The 24,610-nt window shown below is 42.9% G+C and overlaps 1 protein-coding gene across 4 annotated transcripts in view; it reads left to right on the top strand.

Annotated features, from left to right (window-relative positions):
* celsr3 (cadherin EGF LAG seven-pass G-type receptor 3) overlaps positions 1-24,610 on the top strand; it is a 209,611-nt gene that overhangs the window by 115,421 nt on the left and 69,580 nt on the right. For 3 of the 4 annotated variants that reach the window (XR_004414675.1, XM_033037099.1, XM_033037097.1), the window contains exons 15-19: positions 332-515; positions 16,118-16,219; positions 17,613-17,627; positions 17,835-17,929; positions 19,807-20,016. Coding sequence is in view for 3 of the 4 variants with exons in the window: in XM_033037099.1 (XP_032892990.1) it covers positions 332-515; positions 16,118-16,219; positions 17,613-17,627; positions 17,835-17,929; positions 19,807-20,016 (606 nt within the window). In the remaining variant the exon portion in view is untranslated. The remainder of the gene's footprint in view (positions 1-331; positions 516-16,117; positions 16,220-17,612; positions 17,628-17,834; positions 17,930-19,806; positions 20,017-24,610) is intronic. The other variant, XM_033037098.1, reaches the window with a different exon arrangement.

Below are 24,610 nucleotides of genomic sequence, written 5' to 3'. Positions count from 1 at the left end.
GCTATATCCTTTGCTGTTCTCAACATTCACGAATAAAGGACCTGTGAAACCTTGAATTTGTCTGAGTTGGATTTGAATCCACCATCCAGATATGAAAGGGCAGATCTGTATTTGTCAAACACTATTAATTCCTAAATGCCAGCCACTGCAAAAAAAAATCAAATGAATAAAATATTTGTATTTGCGAATGATTGCATTAGATTTTTTTATTTTTATGATTTACAGATTAATGGGGTGCACAATTTATATCAATAAAAATCCCATAAATGTTGTCATAATTTATTCCCTACCGTAAACTCAGTTTAACACAAGTTTGTTTTTGTTCTTCCAGGAGTATCACTATCATCCTGTTGGAAGCGATGCATGCCTACCTTGTGACTGCTATCCCATTGGCTCGTTTTCCAGGTCATGCGATCAAGAAACCGGCCAATGCCACTGTAGACCGGGAGTGATTGGACGTCAGTGCAACCAGTGTGATAATCCCTTTGCAGAAGTCACGCACAGCGGATGTGAAGGTAAGAAGTGTTCTTCCAAGTTAATTTACCAAAACATCAAAATAGCAGCAGGAATAGTTAGAGTAACTCAGTGGGACAGGCAGCATCTCTGGAGAGAAGGGGTGGGTGACGTTTCAGATCTGAAGAAGTGTCCTGACCCGAAACGTCACCGATTCCTTCTCTCCAGAGATGCTGCCTGTCCCGCTGAGTTACTCCAGCATTTGATTGATTCCACTGATTCCATCTACACCTCACACTGCCTCAGGAAAGCAGTCAACATGATCAAGCACTTTTTTCACACCAGTCATTGCCTCTTCCCCTGCTCCTGTTGGGTAGTTTTAAAGGACGTAACAAAAGACTTAGAAACAGCTTTTTCGTCCTCTGTTATCAGATTTGTGAATGGTCTCTCCATAAGGTGGGGGTGTAGTCCCAATCTTCCAATTTACCTTATTGCAGCCATTGGACTTTTTCTCTGGAACTGTCATGCTATAATGCTGACAAACTATATTTTGAACTCTGGTATTTTTCCTCTTTGCTTTACCCGTTCTACTTGCGTTTGGCTTGATTATATTCTGGCCTGCCTTTCAATATGGTTATATCTGATCGGTCCCAGGCCATGGCTCCTCCACTGCCCCAGCCACAACTTCTCTTCCTTCCCAAGCCACAACTCCTCCTATCTACCACATGGCGGCTCCTCCTCTGTCACAGACCGCGGCTCCTCTTCTCGCAGTGGGTGGTAAATCTCTGGATTTCTATTGGGTGAAGAATTCCAGAGGGTCACTGTCCTCTACAAGAACTTCCCACACACTTATGTTTTAAATGACTGTTCACTTGTCTTGTAACTATGTCCCCTTGTCTGACATTCTGAAAATTGTTTCGATGATCACCCCTCATTCTTCTAAATTCCATAGAATAAAGATCTAATTTGGTGAGTGGCTTGTGACCGGGCAACCCTCTCAAACAAGGAATGGGTGGAGTGAATCTCTTTAGGATTGCTTCCACTGCTAATATAGGGGCCAGAATTGTGCACAGTGCTCCAGGTGTGCCTCCAGTATCCTGGCCACTTGTAACAATACTTCCCTATTACTAAACTTAAATTCTCCTGCAATGGGGCCAATATGCTATTTTCTTCGTAACTGCTTGACATTTTTAACTGCTCACATTTTTACAGTTTGTGCATAAGATCCCAGATCCCTTTGTTCATCTGCAATCTTTTGGTGTTTAGATGATAGTCTGAAGGATGATGGACTCCTTTTACTGAATTATGTGACCTCACTATTTCCAAGGCATTAAGTTATATTTGCTGAGCTTTCTTGCACTCTCACAACCTACCTGTATCCTGGTACAGAGTTCAAATATCCTCAGTCCCACCAGTTTTGTGTTATTGGCAAATGGAAATATCGAACACTCTGGCCCCTCCTCTAGGTTGTTGGTATAAATCATAAATAAATACGGTCAATATCTTTGTGGCATTGCATTCGTTGCATCCACAGTCTCAAATATACATATTTATTCTGATTTTCTGTCTTCTATGCAATAACCTATCTTCAATCCATTCTGACACACTTCCCTCTACACCATGTTCTTGTGCAGCAGCCTTCTGTGGCATATTGTCAAATGCCGTCCGAAAAAGCAAATAAACTGCACTTACCCTTCTATGCACTGTGCTAGTTATATCCCCAAACAATTTGAGCAAATTTATCAAACTTGATTTACCTTGATTTATATAAAGCTTCACTAAAAGACTGGCTTATTTCTTCCTCGATTATAGACTCCAGCATTGTGTCAGCAAAGGTTGTTACGTTAACAGGCCTGTAGTTGTCTACTTTTTATCTTCTCCTTCTGGACAATGCAGTCATGTTTGCCATTTGTCAGTCCGCTGTTACTTTCCCAGAACTCTGCTGTTGCATCCTGTGGTGCAAGCCTTCAGGACCAGGCAACCCGGCCGGCTGCCTCTAGTCCCAATGGTTTTTCTCATACCTCGTGATGGTGATTACTACGAGGTCTTCTATACTTCTAGAAACTAGTCCAGCAGATATCTGTGGGATATTTGCATTGCCCTCTGCCATGCAGAATAATGCAAACTGCTGTTTTCATTTATCTGCCATTTCCTTGCGTTCCCGTCTCACCCTCTGGGAATCTCACATTTACTCTAGCTCCCTCTACTCATATAAACATAAAATCTTTGTTGTAATGCTGCTTGCCAGCTATCTCTCTGTCAATTTTCCCTCTCCTATTAACTTTTTAGTTGCTTAGTTGTCACCGGTTTGTCTGCTCGAATCTTTGATTTTCTCTCGAAAACATAATAGAAAGGTTGTTTTATGATCGTGGACAGATGGAGACCATGATATAGATATATTATAACTAAATTAAATTTTGAAAAATTTGCACTAATATAATTTTTGCACTCTGCGTGAACAGTGTTCCTGTAATTTATTTATTTGGGTAAAGTTCTGTTGGCAATGTTTTCCTTCTTCTCGCATATATTTGTGTCTGACTATTTAAGCTCAGGGCATGTGGTAGCATAAATATGGATGAATTTCAAATCATCTTCCTTCATCTGTTAACTTAGTAAAAACAATAACACTTAGAGTAAATCGTTCAACACTTTCTTTAAAGTAGCAGAAAATAATCAGATGTAAGTTTGTCAATTTATTTGAAGCAGTTGACCTTACTGTTAGAAAATATTGCAGTTTGCATCTCAATAGATCCCTTAATTGATAGAGCGTTCATTAACTTTTGTTTGTGAAAGATAGTTGATAGAAAGAATTAACCTACAGCTAGCACTTGCAGAGAATCTTAATTGCAAAAAATAATTTAGAAGTTACCTGATGAAGAAACTAATGGGAGGTTTTTATGATGGAATACAACTATTATCTCCTGCAAGTTTAACATAAGGATTGTTGCAAATGAGGAGAATACATAGGAAAGTAAGCAACTGCAGCAGGAGTAGTCCATTCACCGCCTTGCACTTTACCGATTAATAAGATCGTAGCAGATCTTTTACCTTGCACCTCTTTCACCTTTGGGTCACTTTCCCATGCTCTCCCCATAGCTCCTTAGCATCAAAAAATCTTTAATATCCTTCCACAGATGCTGCCACAGATGCTACCACAGAATTCCACAGATTTACAACTCTCTGGGTGAAGAAGTTCTTCCTCATCTCAGTCCTAAATGGCCTACCCCTTATTCTTAAACTTTGACCCCTGGTTCTGGACTCCCCCAAAATCGGGAAGATTTTTCCTGCATTTAGCCTATCCAATCATTTAAGAATATTATATGTCTCTTAAGTTGACCTCTCATCCTTCTAAATTTCAGTGAATACAAGCCCAGTCGACCCATTCTTTCATCATATGTCAGTCCCGCCATCCCGGGAATTAACCTGGTAAACCTGCACTGCACTCCCTCAATAGCAATAATGTCCTTCCTCAAATTAGGAGCCCAAAATTGCACACAATAATCCAGGTGTGGTCTCACCAGGGTCCTGTACAACTGCACTAGGATCTCCTTGCTCCTAAATTCAAATCCTCTCGCCATTAGCTTTCTTAACTGACTGCTCTACCTGCATGCTTGCTTTCAGTGACTGATGTACAAGCACACCCAGGTCTCGTTGCACCTCCCCTTTTCCTTATCTGACGCCATACAGATAATAATCTGCCTTCCTGTTCTTGCCACCAATGTGGATAACCTCATATTTATCCACATTATACTGCATCTGCCATGCATCTGCCCACTCACCCAACCTATTCAAGTCACCCTGCAGCCTCATAGCATCTACATCGCAGCTCACGCTGCCACCCAGCTTTGTGTCAACTGCAAACTTGGAGATGTCACATTTAATTCCTTAAGCAAAATCGTTAATATATATATTGTTAATAACTGGGGTCCCAGCACCGAGCCTTGCGGTACCCCACTAGTCACTGCCTACCATTCTGAAAAGGACCCGTTAATTCCTACTCTTTGCTTCCTGTCTGCCAACCAGTTCTCTATCCATGTCAATACCCTACCGCCAATACCATGTGCTCTAATTTTGCACACTAATCTCTTGTGTGTGATCTTGTCAAAAGCTTTTTGAAAGTCCAGATACACCACATCCACTTATCCATTCTACTTGTTACATCCTCAAAAAAGATTCCTCCAGAAGATTAGTCAAGCATGATTTCCCCTTCATAAATCCATGCTGACTTTGACCGATCATGTCACTGCTTTTCAAATGCACTGCTATAACATCTTTAACAATGTTTGCATGTATTTATGCTGTGTTTCCACGTTGAAATGCTGGTTGTGAGATGTGTACATGGCTGTGGTATATTGCTATGTACTATAGTTGCCAGATGGGTTTCATTGTTCTTGCTGACCTTATAAAGTTGTCATTACATGTTTTCCAGCATTGGTTTAACTCTTTAGCGTGTTACTTCTAACGTTAATCTTTCCGGTCACCTCCTCCCAATGCCACAACATTTCTGTCCTTGATGACTTCCTAATGTTCACTTCTTTGACGGTGGTCAGTGTCTTTAAAGCAGGATATCTGCTGATTCTGTGCTGCCATGATTCAGTGTTTCTCAAGCTTTAAACAGAGATTGTATTCAGTAATGTATTCGGTGTTTAGTTCTCATGCAGAAATATATACGGCACCACCACTGGTTCCAGTGGTGTGCAGAAGTCCTGAAATTACCTCTACTTAATACTGTATGTGCTTGTGGTAAAATCATCGTATTGGTGCCTCCTAAATGCTTAAGTCCCCATATAAAAATCATACAATAATGACATTAGGGCAAACTAGCATGGGTAGCATTGTGCAGTGCCATTCTACTGTATGTTTTTAATTGAAGATTGAGATTTTATGCCCATGAGTTACATTCCTATAATAAACACTCATCATAACCGCGTTCATGAATGCTGAAACTCGCATTATATGTGTGGTACATTAACTTTAATGGGACCACTATGTAGAGTCATTATGTGCTATATATGACAATTTATTGCTGAGACAAATCCCCATTATATCTGAAGATCAACGGTTAGAACAATTAAAGAATTTCTTTCAGTCTCACTGCGACCATTAGTGTTTTGGATGATGCATTCATATTTTGCCTTGTGCAGCATATTTTGCGACATCATTGTTCATACCTGCCCCATTTAGGTGTTCAGTTGCAACGTATATCAAAATAAAAGGTTAAAACTAAAATTAATGCATTCTATAATCATTTATTTATAGACATAATGGTACAAATTGAAATGGGCAGGGCAGTGGTGCTGTAGTTGCTGCTGTCACACAATTCCAACAACCTGAATTCTGTTTGTGTGGAGTTTGCTTGTGACAGAATCCAATTAGCTGATATTGGTTGGTCACCTGAACCTTGTCAGCCTACGTTCTATAAAACCCAGGCACTCTAGCCAGAGGGGGAAGGGAGAGATAAGAAGCAAGAGAGAAAGAGGAAGAAAGAGGAAGAAAGAAGAGAGTGGGGAAGGGAACAAAACGGAGCACTTCCCTGCCAGCTGTGTTCCCCGGTTGCAGGTGAAAGGAAGACTGAGCCACTGGGACAAACCCGAGGCCACCAGCGCCACTGTGTGGTCTAGACTGGACAGTCAGGAAAGAAGCCCTAGACAGCTAGCGCCTCTACCTGAGGCTAAGACTGAGCAGTTGGGGCAAGCCTGAGATGCCAGAACCTCTTCCTGTCCATAGACAATGACGGCCTGTGCCCACACATGTACGCAAAGACTTGCTGTCAACATTATCTAGAGGTGGCCAGCGCCGTCTCTTCAAGCATAAAGCTTAGCAGCCAGGAGGAAACCTATACCGTCAACACCTCCGCTCAAGGCAAGGGTGAACTGCAGGACGAATTCAGAGATCGCCATGTCTCCTCCTTCGAAATATATCACGTGAGTTCACCCTACTGCGAGTGTTGGTGTGGTTACTGCCGAAAACCGACGTCATCCCTGACGTCACACTTCCAGGTTCTTCAGTTCCTTCAGCATCTTATAGATGTGCTGATGGGTCAGTTGGCTATGATTAATTTATCCAAGGCGCAAGTGGTTGGCGCTGCGTCTGCGGTTGCGACTCGCCTGCAGTCTGTCTGTCTCTCTTCCTTCTTTGACTTATCGTTAATGTTAGATGTATGTAATAGTCTATTTTTTGTTGTGTACTAGACCAATTGGGACCCGTTGGGTCCCTGTCACACGGGAGGCCTGGTGCCCCAATGCAACCCGTTCCCCAATGCAATATTCCACCACTCACCCGTTCCCCCCCAACACTGCCTTCCCTCTTGCTTTGAGGACTTTAAAAAATAATGCAATTGCCCCCTCCCCCTCCTGTTCAGCCAAAAACTTGCTGGAAGGACTGAGTGTTCCTCGATTGCAACTTTATTGCAAGCTGGGCAGCAAGGATTTTAGCTGCTACATTTTTCTGAAACTTGCATTTCTAAAGTAAGAAATTATGAATAACTTGTAAAATATTGCATCAATCTGAACAAAACTTGACACAGACCACCACAGAACAATGGCGAGTAAGGTGGTGCAAAAGGTATAGCGCTAAAGTGTACTGTTTTGGCGTAGGTCCTTGATCAAACACAGAAACACGCATAGATAGATAGAAACAAACAAAATGAGAGTTTTAGTAATATACTAGACCAAGTGGGGCCCGTTGAGTCCCATGTTCACACGGGAGGGCTGGTCCCCCAACGCAATATTCTACCTCTCCACCAATTCTAATATTGGTGGCCAGTAGGGGGGGAAGGGGGTTTCTGGATCGCTAGTATGGATATGGTGGGCCAAAGGGACTGGTTTCTAGAGGGCTAGTATGGGCATTGTGGGCTGAATGGATTCTTAGGCTGGCAGCTCACTCATTCAGGCCTGGTGGGTTGGCAGCTCACTCACTTAGGCTTGATAGGCTGGCAGCTCAGTCACTCAGGCCTGGTGGGCCGGCAGCTCAGTCACTCGGGCCTGGTGGGCTGGCAGCTCAGTCATTCAGGGCTGGTGAACTGGCAGCTCAGCTCAGTCACTCGGGGCTAGTGGGCTGGCAGCTCAGTCACTCAGGGCTGGTGGGTTGGCAGATCAGTCACACGGGGCTGGTGGGCTGGCAGTTCACGGCATTTCAAGCAGAGTGCAGGCCACCAAATTCAATTTCATAGCATTTCAAGCAGAGTGCAGGCCACCAAATTGCCAAACAACTCATTGCATTATCATTAAGGGCTAACAAATCATTTATTGCAAGTACATTGCAGACTCACTGTTTAGTACACTCATAACTTTTTTATTTTTCATCGATTGGAAAAATCCTCAGGGCTGCCTCAACGGAGGAGGACTGAGTAAGATGGCCAAAAATCACAGCGATATATGGTAGTGTTTTTTCTAAAATCAATATACAACGCAGACAGGAAGTGGTCAAGATGAGACTTTTAGTTATATAGATACTAGACCAAGTGGGACCCGTTGGGTCCTGTCCCCCAATGTGGGGGGGGGGCGCAGCGCGGCGCAGCGTCACATGGGAGGGCTGGTCCACGACCGCAGTATTCCACCACTCACCCATAGCTCCCAACAGCGCAGGCACGGCTGACGGGTTCCTGTTGTGACATAGAAGATGGAGGCATTACTGTGCAGGCTAAGTGCAGCCTGCTCCCCCATGTAAGGTTCCACCACTCACCCGTTCCCCCAATGCAATATTGCACCACTCAGGCATAGCCCCCAAATGCGGAGGCAGGGCTCATTTCTCTCATCCCCCAGCACTCCGTCCTCTTCCTCTTCACCCTCCCTCTCCAATCCCTAGAGAGGGAGGGGTGGTGGAGAGTGTGGGGTGGTAGAGAGGGTGGGGGGTGGGGGTAGAGATGGAGAGGAAGGGGGGTAGAGGGAGAGGTGGGGGGTGGAGGGGGAGGGGGTAGAGAGCGAGAGGGAGGGGAGTAGAGAGGGAGGGTAGAAGGAGGGGGTAGAGAGAGAGGGGCAGAGAGGGAGGGGGGTAGAGAGAGAGGGAGAGGGGTTGAGGGAGGGGGTAGAGTTGGGGGAGGGAGGGTAGAGAGGGTGAGAGAGGAATAGAGAGGGAGGGGTAGAGTGGGGAAAGGGAGGGTAGATAGGGAGGGGGCATCTCCCTCCTCCACCCATCCCCCCTCCCCCCTCCCCCCTCCCCCCATCTTCAAGATGGCGGATGTGCGGGAGTGGGCGCCGTCTGTGTATGGCAGCCTGCCCGCAGTCCGCCTCTACACCTTTCTTTATTTTATTTTATGTTAGTGGAGGTCTTCTATGTGGGGGGTGGGGGTGGGGAAGGGGGAAACTTTATTCTTAGTCCCCTACCTGGTCGGAGAGGCAGCATCCCTCCGTGCTGTTTCTTCGCCCCGTCCTCGCGGCCTACCACCGAAAGTGGAGCGGCGTTTTCCTGTCGGGACCGGCTGGGACTACAGCTTCGGCGGCGGTGGCGCAGCGCTGGGATACCAACAAGGAGCGGGCGATGCCTACCGGGTCGCCGTGCGGTAAGCTCCGGAGCGCTTTGGTCGCCGACTTCCAACATCGCGGAGCTGTGGCTGCGGGCGTTCGGCCGCGGGCGGCGCTGGATTTGGATTTGGAGCGCCGCAGAGCCAGAGATCGAGTTCGCCGGGGTCGGAGCTCCAGCCGGCGCAGCCGGAGGACTACGAGTGCCGCGGTCTCCGGTCTCCGGGGCGGGGACAGCCGCTCCAGACATTTCCAAGCCGCTGAGGAATGTTTCACCCGACGCCGATGTTTCATCTTTACGGCAAGAGGGCCCTGAAAATCATCGGACTGGCTGCACGGCCACAGATGGGCCCTGACCTCGGGATGTTTCACAGAGGAAGAGGACTTAACTTTCTGGTGCCTTTCCCCCGCAGTGGAAATGTTTTGATTCTGCTGTGGGGGGATGTTTGTGTTGAACTCTGTAATATGTTGTGTCCATTTTTATTCATTTTTTTAAAACCTTTTTCTATGGTTTGCAATGGAACTTATTATTATTTAAATTATGTGAAGCGCTTTGGGGTCAATGCAAATTGACTTAAAATGCGCTATATAAATAAAGTTTACTTACTTACTTACTTACTTACCACTCCCCACCCCATATCCCTCCTCCTCTTTTCCCTCATCTTCCTCCCCTCACTCTCATTCCCTGCCCCAGGACCTACCCAGGTCCTAAAGCAGCGACAGGGCTGGAACCCGGCCTGGCTCTCGTACTCGGCCTGCACTGACTTGGTTCCAGCAGCGGCTTTTATTTTGGCCCCAGGCTCGGCTCTCATTCCAGCTCGAGCACCAGTCTTGGCTCCAGCCAGGGCCCGCGCACCACCCTGACTACCAGGTGTCGGGCGTCGGCAGCCGCCACCACGCGAATGTGCTGGAGTGTCCCTCCCTCCCGGAGTGTCCTGCCTTGCGAGTGCAATGTGACGTCACTCGGGTGCGCTGGAGTGCCCCTCCCTCACGGAGTGTCCCATCCTGCCTGTGAGTCCATTATGGCGTCACTCGGGTTTTTTCCCCAAAATAGGTTTTCTGGCTTTTTTTTAAACTTTAACATAGAAACATAGAAACATAGAAAATAAGTGCATGAGTAGGCCATTCGGCCCTTCGAGCCTGCACCGCCATTCAATATGATCATGGCTGATCATCCAACTCAGTATCCTGTACCTGCCTCCTCTCCATACCCCCTGATCCCTTTAGCCACAAGGACCACATCTAACTCTCTCTTAAATATAGCCAATGAACTGGCCTCAACTACCTTCTGTGGCAGAGAATTCCAGAGATTCACCACTCACTGTGTGAAAAATGGTTTCCTCATCTCGGTCCTAAAAGATTTCCCCCTTATCCTCAAACTGTGACCCCTTGTTCTGGACTTCCCCAACATCGGGAACAATTCTAGCCTGTCCAACCCCTTAAGAATTTTGTAAGTTTCTATAAGATCCCCCCTCAATCTTCTAAATTCTAGCGAGTACAAACCGAGTCTATCCAGTCTTTCTTCATATGAAAGTCCTGACATCCCAGGAATCAGTCTGGTGAACCTTCTCTGTACTCCCTCTATGGCAAGAATGTCCTTCCTCAGATTAGGAGACCAAAACTGTACGCAATACTCCAGGTGTGGTCTCACCAAGACCCTGTACAACTGCAGTAGAACCTCCCTGCTCCTATACTCAAATCCTTTTGCTATGAATGCTAACATACCATTCGCCTTCTTCACTGCCTGCTTCACCTGCATGCCTACTTTTAATGACTGGTGTACCATGACACCCAGGTCTCGTTACATCTCCCCCTTTCCTAATTGGCCACCATTCAGATAACAGTCTACTTTCCTGTTTTTGCCACCAAAGTGGATAACCTCACATGTATCCACATTATACTGCATCTGCCATGCATTTGCCCACTCACCCAGCCTATCCAAGTCACCTTGCAGCCTCCTAGCATCCTCCACACAGCTAACACTGCCCCCCAGCTTCGTGTCATCCGCAAATTTGGAGATGTTGCATTCAATTCCCTCGTCCAAATCATTAATATATATCGTAAATAGCTGGGGTCCCAGCACTGAGCCTTGCGGTACCCCACTAGTCACTGCCTGCCATTGTGAAAAGGACCCGTTTACTCCTACTCTTTGCTTCCTGTCTGCCAGCCAGTTCTCTATCCACATCAATACTGAACCCCCAATACCGTGTGCTTTAAGTTTGTATACTAATCTCTTATGTGGGACCTTGTCAAAAGCCTTCTGAAAGTCTTAAACAATTAAAAGTGCAGAAATATAGGTGCGAATGCGATGGGAAGATGTTTATTGCCTCGACTGGAAAAATGTGAGTAGAATATGTGAAAATGTGAAGGCTGTAGTCTAGCATTTGGAAGAAAATAGGAAAATAGGAAAATCAAAATTAGCACACACACATACACACAGACAGCCGCAAACAAGATGAAGAGTTTTATTAATAGTATAGATGTTTCTGTGGGGGTTTGGGGAAACTTTTTTTATTTATTTCTTCAACGGAGATGCGACTTTTTTCCGTGTCGTATCTCTGTTTGTACTGCGGCCTAACATCGAGGAGCTGGGTGACCTCCGGTTGGGATCGACCTTGAAAGCTCTGGTCACAATGCCTGTGGACTCGCGGAGCTGGCTGACTTTCGTAGGCTTCGGCCGTGGGCCCTGTGGTCTGTAACATCGGGATCTCGCAGGTCTGTGGTTGGCGACCAACTTTTCGGGAGCTCCAGCCGCAGCAGCTTCGCTCACCCTGAATCGCAAGGCCTGAATCGGCCTGTTCGCAGGACCTTTCATCGCCGGGCGTGGCTCGGCCACGGGATTTCCATCGCCCGGTGGGGGCTTCAATATCGGGAGCCTCGATCGCCTTGATGCAGCAGTTGACTGCCTGACCGCAGGAAGCTCTGGTCACAAAGCCTGTGGACTCGCGGAGCTGGCTGACTTTCGGAGGCTTCGGCCATGGGCCCTGTGGTCTGTAACATCGGGATCTTGCAGGTCTGTGGTTGATGACCAACTTTTCGGGAGCTCCAGCCGCAGCAGCTTCGTTCACCCTGAATCGCAAGGCTTGAATCGGCCTGTTCGCAGGACCTTTCATCGTCGCGCGTAGCTCGTCCACGGGATTTCCGTCGCCCAGTGGGGGCTTCAATATCGGGAGCCTCGATCGCCTTGACGCAGCAGTTGACTGCCTGACCGCAGGAAGCAAGGAAGAAATAAGACTTTTTTTACCTTTCATCACAGTGAGGAGGTGCCTGCAGGAGAGTCACTGTGATGGATGTTTATGTTGAATTTATGTAATTGTGTGTTTTATTTGCTTTTTAGTGGTATGACTGTATGGTAACAACATTTCGTTCAAATTTTCTTTTTTTGAATAACAAATAAATTCAATCAATTGATGGAACATGTCGAGATATGAATATATAAGAGGAATAGGTTGACACAAGGGACTACAGTCGGTGGTTTAAAAAAAAAAGACAAAGTGCTGGTGTAACTCAGCTTATCACACGGCATCTTTGGAGAACATGGATAGAGGATGGGACCCTTCGTCAGACAGATTGTAGTAAGGAGGCAAAAGCTGGAAGAAAGGTGAGGGCAGGACAAAGCCAGACAAGTGATAGGTGGAAGATAGAATGCTGGAGTAACTCAGTGGGTGAGGCAGCATCTCTGGAGAGAAGGAATGGGTGATGTTTCGGGTCGAGACCCTTCTTCAGACTGATGTTAGGGGAGGGGGCAGGGGTGTTGATTGGCAGAAGGGTGGACAAAGGCCAGACATAAAAAGGAGACAAAAGTCTGTGAGGTGAGAAGTGAAGAGGTGTGAAATGTAAGAGCAGAGAAAGTGATATGTGGAAGGGAAAATGGTGCGTCGGGCAGTAACTGTGAGGAGTGGAACAAACAGTTTTGATGGGCATTCATTGCTGGTGGGAGGGGGCATTACCTCATCACTGTGTTGAGGCTGAGTGCTTTATTTTGCATTTTCTATTTTTGTTTCAAATTTTTAACAGTTGCACATTTTTGCTTATCAATAACTATCTATCACTAATAACAGTCTGAAGAAGGGTCTTGACGCTAAACGACATTTCTTCAGAGGTGCTGCCTGGCCTGATGAGTTACTCCAACATTAGAAACTTAGAAACATAGAAAATAGGTGAAGGAAGAGGCCATTTGGCCCTTCAGTACCCCCTTCCTGCTTTCACCCCATATCCCTTGATTCCGTTAGCCCTAAGAGCTACATCTAACTCTCTTTTGAAAACGTAGAGTGAATTGACCTCCATTGCCTTTTGTGGCAAAGATTTCCACAGATTCACAATTCTCTGGGTGGAAAAGATTTTCCTCATTTCACTTCTAAATGGCTTACCCCTTATTCTTAAACTGTGACCACTGGTTCTGGGCTCCCCCAACATCGGGAACATTTTTCCGTCCAATCTCTTAAGAATTTTATATGTTTTTATAAGATATCTGCTCATCCTTCTAAATTCCAAAGAATATAAGCCCAGTCGATCTATTCTTTCATTATATGTCAGTCCCGCCATCTCGGGAATTAACCTGGTGAACAAAATCCTTCAATTTTGTGTCTACAGTGCCCTCCATAATGTTTGGGACAAAGACCCATCATTTATTTATTTGCCTCTGGACCACTATTTGAGATTTGTAATAGAACAAATCACATGTGGTTAAAGTGCACATTGTCAGATTTTATTAAAGGGCTGTGTTTATACATAGTCACCCCATTTCAGGGCACCATAATGTTTGGGACACATGCCTTCACATGTGTTTGTAAATACTCAGGTTGTTTAATTGCCTCCTTCATGCATGTATAAGTGATTTCTCAGCACCCAGTCTTTCCTCCCGTCTTTCCAGCACCTTTGGAAACTTTTATTGCTGTTTATCAACATGCGGACCAAAGTTGTGCCAATGAAAGTCAAAGAAGCCATTATGCGACTGAGAAACAAGAATAAAACTGTTAGAGACATCAGCCAAACCTTAGGCTTACCAAAATCAACTGTTTGGAACATAATTAAGAAGAAAGGGAGCACTGGTGAGCTTACCAATCGCAAAGGGACTGGTCAGGCCAAGAAAGACCTCCACAGCTGATAACAGAAGAATTCTCTATATAATAAAGAAAAATCCCCAACACCTGTCTGACAGATCAGAAACACTTCAGGTGTAGTTTTGTCAATGTCCACTGTCTGCAGAAGACTTCATGAACAGAAATACAAAGGCTACACTGCAAGATGCAAACTACTGGTTAGCTGCAAAAATAGGGTGGCCATGTTACGGTTTGCCAAGAAGTACTTAAAAGAGCAACCACAGTTCTGGAAAAAGGTCTTGTGGACATATGAGATGAAGATTAACATATCAGAGTGATGGCAGGAGCAAAGTATGGAGGAGAGAAGTAACTGCCCAAGATCCAAAGCATACCACCTCATCTGTGAAACACGGTGGTGGGGGTATTATGGCCTGGGCATGTATGGCTGCTAAAGGTACTGGCTCACTTATCGTCATTGATGATACAACTGCTGATGGTAGTAGCATAATGAATTCTGAAGTGTATAGACACATCCTATCTGCTCAAGTTCAAACAAATGCCTCAAAAGTCATTGGCCTACAGCAGGGCAATGATCCCAAACATACTGTTAAAGCAACAAAGTTTTTCAAAGCTAAAAAATGGTTAATTCTTGAGTGGCCAAGTCAATCACCCGATCTGAACCCAATTGAGCATGCCTTTTATATGCTGAAGAGAAAACTCCCTTCACTAGCCCCCAAAACAAGCATAAGCTAAAGATGGCTGCAATACAGGCCTGGCAGAGCATCACCAGAGAAGACACCCAGCAACTGGTGATGTCCATGAATCGCAGTGGCAAAGGATATGCAACAAAATACTAAACATGACTACTTTCATTTACATGACATTGCTGTGTCCGAAATACTATGGTTCCCTGAAATGGGGGAACTATGTATAAACACTGCTGTAATTTCTACATGGTGAAACCAAAATGTGTAAAAATGGCCGTTATTAAAATCTGACAATGTGCATTTTAACCACATGTGATTTTTCTATTACAAATCACAAATTGTGGAGTACAGAGGCAAATAAATAAATGATGGGTCTTTGTCCCAAACATTATGGATGGCACTATAATGCAATTCAGTTTTCCTTCTCTACGTGCTGGTCGATCTGTCGGGCTTTCCCAGCATTCCCCTTTACATCGGATTGTCAGCATTTGCCGTCTTCTGTATCTCACAAGTTTTTTTTTGTTGTTTTACTTTTCTGTCTCTACTTACACCTCCAATCATTGACTGCTATCAACAAGCAGCCTACATCCCATCTGAATTCATCGTATTTGTGTCAACCATTTTCTTTTAGCCTCAATCCTATCACAGATGCTTCCTTTGTCCTCCTGTCTCCCTCCCTTCACTAACGTTACAATTGCAAGTTCTCTTTTTTTAGTTCTGATGAACGGTTATTGATGTTAAACGATAATTTTTTTTTTGCAGGTGCTGCCTAACTATAGAGTATTTTCCAGAATTTTAAATAAATCAAACATTGTACCATTTGCTCTTAATGGGATGTCTGTGTGCAGCTATAAATTGTACTAGTAGTGTACAAAATGAAGATTTTTCATAATGATTTACCAAAGCTGTTGAATAGTATGTCTTTCCCCACACTACAGAAAACGTATGTACCTGTACCACATGGAAGAATTGCAATGAGATCATTTCATTAAATTCAAATTTTACCATTGGAAGTCAGTCTGTCTGTTTTTCAGCTATTGAAGAAATGATACACACGCTGTTGGAAAATTAATTTGTAGAAGTTGAGAGAGAGATTTGCATCTTCAAATAATTAATGCATATAATTTTTATCCTATTAAAATGCTATTTTGCTAACCATTAGCAGGCCTCACTTAAGACAGTGATTCTGCTTTGTAACAAAGCACATCAGGAAGTGATTTTTTGATAATTATTTGATACCTCATTACTTTACTTATTGTGAAAGACACCCATGAGTAATCATTGTGGTTGAAATGCCTGATTCCAGGAAAATACTGCACAACTTAATTCATTAATGTTCTACTTAATAGTTGTGGGCTGTATGAAATGATTTAACAGCTGCAGCATATAAAACATAAGTTGATTTAAAGTCATCATTTTCATGTTTAATGTATTTTATTGTTTTGCTCTTCTTTAGTGATATACGACGGATGCCCCAAATCGCTCAAGGCTGGTGTTTGGTGGCCACGAACTAAATTTGGACTTCAAGCAGGCGTGATGTGTCCAAAAGGGTCCCTTGGTGAGTGCCTATTGTGTTCAATTATCGTCAGGCATTCCACCATGTTTGCAGGTTTGACCTACATAGATACATAGAGTGCAGGAGTAGGCCATTCGGCCCTTCGAGCCAGCACCGCCATTTAATGTGATCATGGCTGATCATCCACAATCAGTATCGCGTTCCTGACTTATCCCCATACCCCTTAATTCCACTAGCCCTAAGAACTCTATCTAACTCCCTTTTGAATTCATCCAGTGAATCGACCTCCACTGCCTTCTGAGGCAGCGTTCCACAAATTCACAACTTCAAAAGTTTCCCCCAACCCCTCCCCCACCCCCCACATAAAACAAACCATAACACATACTTTTTAATTTTAAAACACACTGCAAATAACAAAAAACACGAAAAGACAGACAGATCATTGGCGAGGCTGCAATAGTGAATATCAGCTAATGTTGAGAGCCTATCACTAGTCACCCAAAAAATAATGGATGTAGGTTTACATGTCTAGAGATCATGCTTTACATCAATGAAGTGTGAGAAATGTTTGATTCAATTCAGACATTAAAATCAAAATCTGAGAAAGAGGATGGTGCATAACATTAGGAAGCAAAGCACTGGTGCTTATCAATGGCTTTAGACCATGAAACACAAGCAGCATTATTTTGTTTTTGTTGGTATGTCTTGCTGCCTTGTCCAAGCTGGATTTGTATGACTGGAGAATTTGACAAAGCATTTTCCTTAACATTTTGACAAATCAGTCAAACTTTGGAAATGCATAAAAATTGACATTGACTTAGGTTATGTTTCTGATGAGAAATCTCCAAAGCCTATGGATACAGATAGACACATTCTTTAAAATTAACGGTTCACATGAAATTAATACTTTATATAAGCAAATTGCAGCCTCCTAATTCATCATAGTTGTTTTTGCACTATTTTAAACTTAGTTTGCCAAGACCTTTACCATGGTTGACTCATTTTGTCATGCAAACATAGTCACCTATTTACGTGTACTTTTTTGCTGTCTGTCTTAACAATTCTGCCACTCACTGTAACTTTTTCCACTTTGTTTATATTTTTCCACTATGATTCTTCTCTTTGAATTGTCTTAACACCAGGCCTTCTCACAGTCCTTGATGCCTATGAGTTATTTTGGGTTAACGTAAATAGTTTTGCTTAAAACAGAACAGCTTCAACTTCTAGTATTTCTCTGAATTTTTCAGTACTTTTTCTCGTCCTGTGAACAAAATCATTCCAAATGTTACCTTTTGTTTGGTAGAAATATTTGAAGTCTTGCCTGTGGCATCTCTTCAGTCTCTCTTTGCAGTCTGTTGGGATGCGTAGTTTTCCATTCTTTTTTTTCTTTTTGTGGTCTTGACTGGTATTTTTCCCTCTTTTCCTTGCTTTGCAGAGATGCGAGCTGATGGTAAGTTACTCTGCTCACTGCTGGATTGTGTGTCGCTTTGCTTGGCTTGGTATCCATCTTGTTGAGTCCACACACAAGATTAGAAGTTGTTCAGCCAGAGCTGAACGCACTTCTCGGCATCTGCAGCATGCAATGGTGCTTGGCTTGGTGTAGAAGTTTGTTGAAAAACCTGACTTTCTCGAGTGTTAATCTTACTATCCTCTTCAGGTACTGCAATTCGACACTGTGGGGAAGAACAAGGCTGGTTGGAGCCAGATCTATTTAACTGTACATCTCCGCCCTTCACACAACTAGCAGAGAACGTAAGTATTCCTTCAACATTCCTAAAAAGTATTCCTGTATTTCAGACTCGATTCCATCCTTCTTGCAAGACAACTGAAAAATATTTTTAGTCAAATCTCCAATTACAGTATTGCAATTCAGTTTTTTTCAACGTGAGCATTGTAAGAATGACTTGGATAATAAAGAGAACAGGTATTTTCACTTGGGCAACTTCAGAATGTGGCAGGAATGTCTTAACTTCCTCTAATTCTTCACCATCCTCTGCACCTTCTGAATTTTCTTCTCAAAGACAATTGTTCAATAAACAATCTCATACATGAAGTATGGTGACTTTGGGTAGGGTGCTTTGTAAATCAGTGTTCACCATTGACTTCTGTTGATGAATAACAGGTTATTTTGCTTCCCATTGAAAGTTTAATTTTAAAGTATTTTTTTAACCAGTACTTTTTACATATTTAAATCAAGATATAATATCACTACATAAACAAGTCGGCTGAAATATTAAACCTTCTATGAACATGGAATGATAGACCATAGAAAATTTTCAGAGTATGTTAAATAGATACATGGAAGTGGAGGAAGATACAACCTATGGAAAGCAGTGTGACAAGCTTTGATTTGTGTATCAAGCCAGCATGGCTGATTGGAAACACAAAGAACTCCAAAGGCTGGAAACATGAGTAAAACTCAAAGTTCTGGAGTGACTGAGCAGGTCTGCTGGCATCTGTGGAGGGAATAAATGGGAGGTGCATAGGATCAGAACCCTTCTTCTGAAGAGGTGAAGTGTCATTTGTCCATTCCCTCTACAGATGGTGTCTGACCCACTGAGGTACTCCTTCACTTTTATATTTTACACTGCATGCTTGATTGACTTGAAAAAAACCCCATCTTTCATGCTGTAAACTTCCACAATTTAATCTTTGTATATGATGCCTTTAATAACATTCACATAATTTGTGCAGGATACACAAGCAATGAAACAAATGAAAGGATCCTCTAATCCAGCCTGAGTGACATAAATGTGATGCATCTTGTGATTATTTTTAAGCCCATCTCCACAAAAACCATGTCTCCTTCCAGAGGAGATATATAAACACACAACAGAAGATGCTGGGATTACTCAGCAGATCAAGCAGTAGCTATAGAGAGACAATCATAACCAATGTTTCAGTTGAATGAACTGTGAACAGAACATTTCATGACCCTTCAATAAAAAGGGCTAGAATGGGGGAGAAATCTGAGAAAACAAATCCTTACCCTCATCCTCAACACAGGTTATAATGGGGGTGGCACAGTGGTGTAGCGGTCGAGTTGCTACCTTACAGCGACAGAAACCCGGGTTCGATCCTGACAATGGGTGCTGTCTTTACGGAGTTTTCTACATTCTCCGTGACCACGTGGGTTTTCTCTGGGTGCTCTGATTTCCTCCCACACTCCAATGACGTTTGTAGGTTTAATTGGTTTCTGTAAATAGTAAATTGTCCCTGGTGTGTAGGATAGTGCTAGTGTACGGGGTGATTGCTGCTTGGCATGGACTCACTGTTTCCGCACTGTATCTAAAGTTAAAGTCTAAGTCTTGTCTTTAATTCTCTGCAGTGTCTCCACCGGCTAGTATAGGTCCAGTTTTTGCTTGATTTATTGCTGATATTTCTGATGAAGGATAATTGCTTTTATATGTGTTTGTTTTCCCTCCCCGACAAGATGAATGGCATGTTGATGAATAACACGCATGTTCTCTCACAAAGACATGTAAATACCTATCAATGAGGGAAGATGAGGGCCAGCAGTAGATTTTGCATTTGATTCTCAACTCTAGTAAACTAAGAGTTAATTTTGTTTAATTTATTTGATTCAATGACACTGACGTTTGTCTTTGTTTCCTTCTATATGTTGAAAGCTTGCAAGTCTGGAAAGGAATGAAACTGAACTAGACACTATAGGGGCAAAGAAACTGGCTCGACATATACGGACAGTCACAGAGGATATAGACCACTATTTTGGAAATGATATCTACATTACATACCGGCTTCTCTTGAAGATGTTGGGATTTGAATGCAGACAAAGTGGATTTAATCTTACAGCCACACAGGATGTACACTTCACAGAGGTAAACATTGTAAGGAATTAGCCACATACATTATGAAGTACAAAACATCAATTTGCTTATAAGTCATTGCCAACTCAGGTACAGCAAATACCAGGTAAAGGGCAACAATTTATTCCCATCTGGTGTAAATGGTAATGTCTGTCTGGCTTTCTTTCAACTCTTGTTTATGTACACAGCTCATAAGATGAACAGTTTAACACCATCTGGCGTTGTACAACTCTGACAGCAGAAGGCTGCTCTCAATAATAATCTGTTCATTGAAGTCAAATTGAAAATGTAAGGTGGAAGAATGATGAAGAGAAGGTTTGTGGACAAGAGCCAGTATTAGCACAGTCAGGTTCAGAAATGATATTGCTGAAGAAGACAGGGCAGCCTGTTAAATCTCGTTGACTTAAAATGTTGAGAGTAATTGGTGAGAAAATATATTCTAACCAAAATGAAAATGACCATATTAATGTAATTCATTAGCATGGTTTGAAATCCGTGCCAAATTCATTTATATTTCTCCTGCACCACCTGGTAAATAATGTACAGATGTAGCATGGAGAGACGCTGTCTGTATCTTTTTCTGTCAGTGCCAATGTGTCACTCTTATCAGTGGAAACCATAGGAAAACTCAGTGTGAAACTTAGTGAGCTTGTTCCAAAGCCAAATTGAGTCCAACTCTTGGAGAGAAAGAATATAAGAAAATTGGACCTCATGATTTGCAGTTTCATTATGGAATGAGGCTAATCAAGAATACCTGAAGATAACAGGAGTAGTAGGGAAGGTTCATAATTCAAATCCAATTTGCTAATATGGTTGAAGAAATTTAATTTGTCCTTTGTAGAAATAGATAGTTTTAAATCTCAATAAAAATGTATTACAACAATGGCAACTTTTGATCATCTGCCAGATCTCACAAATCTTGCGCAGTACTTGGGCTAAATTATAGTAATATCTGTCAGTAGCACAATGCTCATAGGAAGAACAGTGGACAGGTTTACATGTGTGCATCTGTAAATAGCTTGTTCTAAGCTCCCCCCAGTCTAGTTTCAGTCAATAAAATACTGAGTCAAGCACTTGCGCAACTAAACTTTATTTTGGAAAACACAACGACAGTTCCCCACTACTAGACCTAACCACCGCGGGTTCGATCCTATCTGCTTTGCCAAGCCCTTCTAGCCTCGTGCAAGCAGAGACATTCTAAAAGGTCACGCAGTCCCAAGCGTTCTTCCAGAAGATCGACATCGGACCTCGTGGGAGCTACCTTTTATAGGTCCCCGAACATTGAGGGGCCGAACCACATGGGGGTGGTCTCTTTATGAACCAATCAAACATATTAATAATAACAGTATATAATAGACAGTTCCCTAACCCAATAATACAATCTTGAATACATTATATTTGAAATTAACTTCTAGAAGGAAGCAAACAAGAATAAACATTGAAACATGTGCCCTGGGATTCAAACAGTTTCTCCAAGGCTTAACAGTTCGGCCAATCATCAATTAACAGGATGACCGTCTTGCAACATTATTTATACTATTTCCAATGCTCTTGCAGCGATCCAATCGAAATGATGCATTTAGGGTTTGTTTGCAAAACTGCTATACATTTTATCAATTTAGGAGAAACAAGGAGAACACCTGGATACCTCACCATCCTGCATACCAGTCTGTGCCTAGACTGGCTGGCGCCATCCAAAGCCTGTACATTTCAGCTGACACGGGTCAAACAATTCTGACAAGTGCAGGGATCTTCCATTTTATGGTGTCTTTAATTTGGCCTGAATTGATACATCCAGCAACTGTGAAACATCAACTTGCCAAATGTAGACACAAGGAACTACAGATGCTGGTTTACACAAAGTGTTGGAGTAACTCAGCAGATTAACCAGCATCTCTGTAGAACATGGATAAGGGACCTTTCGTGTTGGGACCCTTCTCCAGACTGAATGCGATGGAGGTGAGGAGAAAGCTAGAAAGGGGAGAAAGCCGGAAAAGAGGAAGGGCAAGACAAAGCCTGGCGAGTGATAGGTGGATACTGAGGATGGGGTTTTGATCAGTAGATGGCTGGCCAAAAGCCAGAGATAAAAAGAAAAAAAGGTATGAGATAAGAATAGAAGAGGTGAAAATTGTGAAGCCAGAGGAAGAGATATATGTTAAAAGGGAGAAATGGGTGTGAGTCTAGGTGGGAAAGAGGGGAGGATAGGAGGGAAAATGGGGGTTTTGTTTGTAGGTGGGTTATCCAAAATTGGAGAATTCAATGTTCATACCATTAGGTTGTAAACTACACAACTGGAACATGAGGTGTTGCTCCTCCAAATTGTGTGTGGCCTCACTCTGGTCATTCCTTTGTGTGGTCTCGCATTTGTCCAACCATCTGCCTCTTTAAAAACTTCCCTCAACTGAATCCAGTAACTTGCCAAGGCTTCTTTAACAGCATCTGCTAAACATGCCATCTGTGCCATTCAAAAGTTCAAGAGCAGAAGGATCATGTAACCACTGCCTGCAAACCCCCTTCCATGTCACACACCATCTTGAAAGATACCAACCATTTTATCATTAATGCTGGCTCTAAGCTTCCCATTTTTAAAATAAGAGAGCCAAACCTTTACCGGTATCTCTAGGGTAGTTAGGAAAGTTGAATAGGCATTAAATGCAGACCTTGCAAGCAACACTCACATCGCAGGAGACAATACTAAAACAACCATGCCACTTGATTAGAATACCTGCAGGAAATGAGAGCCATTATCCAGCAGAACAGATTTGCATCCAAGAAGGTAATAGTTGAATTCAAATCTGTAAAGAAAATCTGTTCCTGTTGCAGTACAAAATAAAATAGGTCATAATGAAAACTTAGACTTGTGAAAGTTCATTATTTTATGAAGATATATTTTTTCTCCCATGTAACGTGCAATTCAAACAGATAATGCTAAAAATGATCAGCCGGTCAGTCAGCATTTTTTCACAAATTCTGAGCGTTTCCAGCATTTTCTGATGAAGGAATGGGTCGACTGGGCTTGTATTTACTAGAATTTAGAACGATGAGAGGGGATCTTACAGAAACATAAAATTCTTAAAGGATTGGACAGGCTAGATGCAGGAAAAATGTTCCCGATGTTGGGGGAGTCCAGAACCAGGGGTCACAGTTTAAGAATAAGGAGTAGACCGAGATGAGGAAGAACTTCTTCACTCAGAAAGTTGTGAATCTGTGGAATTCTCTGCCACAGAATGCAGTAGAGGTAAATTCACTGGATGTTTTCAAGAGAGAGTTAGATTTAACTCTTAGGGCTAACGGAAACAAGGGATATGGGGAAAAAGCAGGAACAGGGTGCTGCTGGCTCGAAGAGCCGAATGGCCTACTGCACCTATTTTTCTATGTTTCTATGATTACCTTGTAATTATTAAGCTGAAATAAGTATACTTGCAATGCTGAGGACTCAAATTTGTAGCATTGTACTAATCAGGACTTATGGCGCTACATGATGTAAGTCAAAGGGTACTTTATAAAGGAAGTCTAATCATAACTATCTTAACAATATGTCAAAGGCACGGTAATGAATTGAGGTTTAGAGATGTTTACAGATCAGTGCCCTCAGGAAAGAAATCAAATGAATAATTTTATACTATTTTCCTCATGGAATGTGTTTTACTCTGAAGCTAAGCACATCGAGATACAGCACATCACTATGACAAACTGTAAAATTTCAATTGTGCAAAAGCTGTAATAGGAGTGTAGCAGTTAATGAGGAAGAACTATTGTGAACTGTAATGTTTCACAAGTTGTTCAGCAGTTTGTGCTTTTAATTCTGCAAAAACGGCACCAGGAAGTTGCACTCAAATTGTCGGTTTTATTGTTTCTATCTGTTATTAAGGAAGGAGTGACAACCAACATAGATTTGTAAACGAAAGCTTATGCTTGTTGAACCAGATTAAAGCTTTTGAAGAGATGATTTAAGAAGTGGATGCAGCAATGTCCATGGTTGTAATTTATTAGGGCTTCAAGAAGGCATTTTATGAACTCCTCATAAAAGACCATTGGGAAGGAATGACAGCTAACTTATTGACCTGACTAGGAAATAAAGTGAGCAGCAAGATATGTAAACGAAAAGTCAGGAAATCAATTTACGACATGGATTTTGTTCTTTCCTTTACATATCTTGATAAATGGAGCTCATTCGTTCCAATCCCAGAAGCACAGCAGGAATTCCTCAGTGCAGTGTTCTAGGTCAAAACATCTTCAGCTGCTTCGCCAATGTCCTTCTCTCCATCAAATTGTTAAAACTGGGAATGCTACTATATTTAGGCCCATTCATGACTCTTTAACAAATGAGGAACTTTGAAGTACAAGCCCTCCTGCCACTCTACCTCATGCAAAGACCCTATCCCCACTCTCAGATTCTCCATCTCCACCACAGATTTCGATTTTAGGACATCCGAGATGTCCTCATTCCTTACTAACCATTGTTTCCCCCCTGCTGTTATAGACGGAACCCTCAACTTCCTTTCCTCTGTGTCCTGTAGTTCTGTTCACGATCCCTCCCCCTAGAAGGAGCAAGGAGAAAATTTTCCCGGACTTCACCTTTCATTCCACCAGCAACTACATCCAA

Source organism: Amblyraja radiata, chromosome 18 (genome assembly GCF_010909765.2).
Source record: "Amblyraja radiata isolate CabotCenter1 chromosome 18, sAmbRad1.1.pri, whole genome shotgun sequence".
Lineage (NCBI taxonomy): Eukaryota > Metazoa > Chordata > Chondrichthyes > Rajiformes > Rajidae > Amblyraja > Amblyraja radiata.
This window is presented reverse-complemented; position numbering and strand designations above follow the sequence as displayed.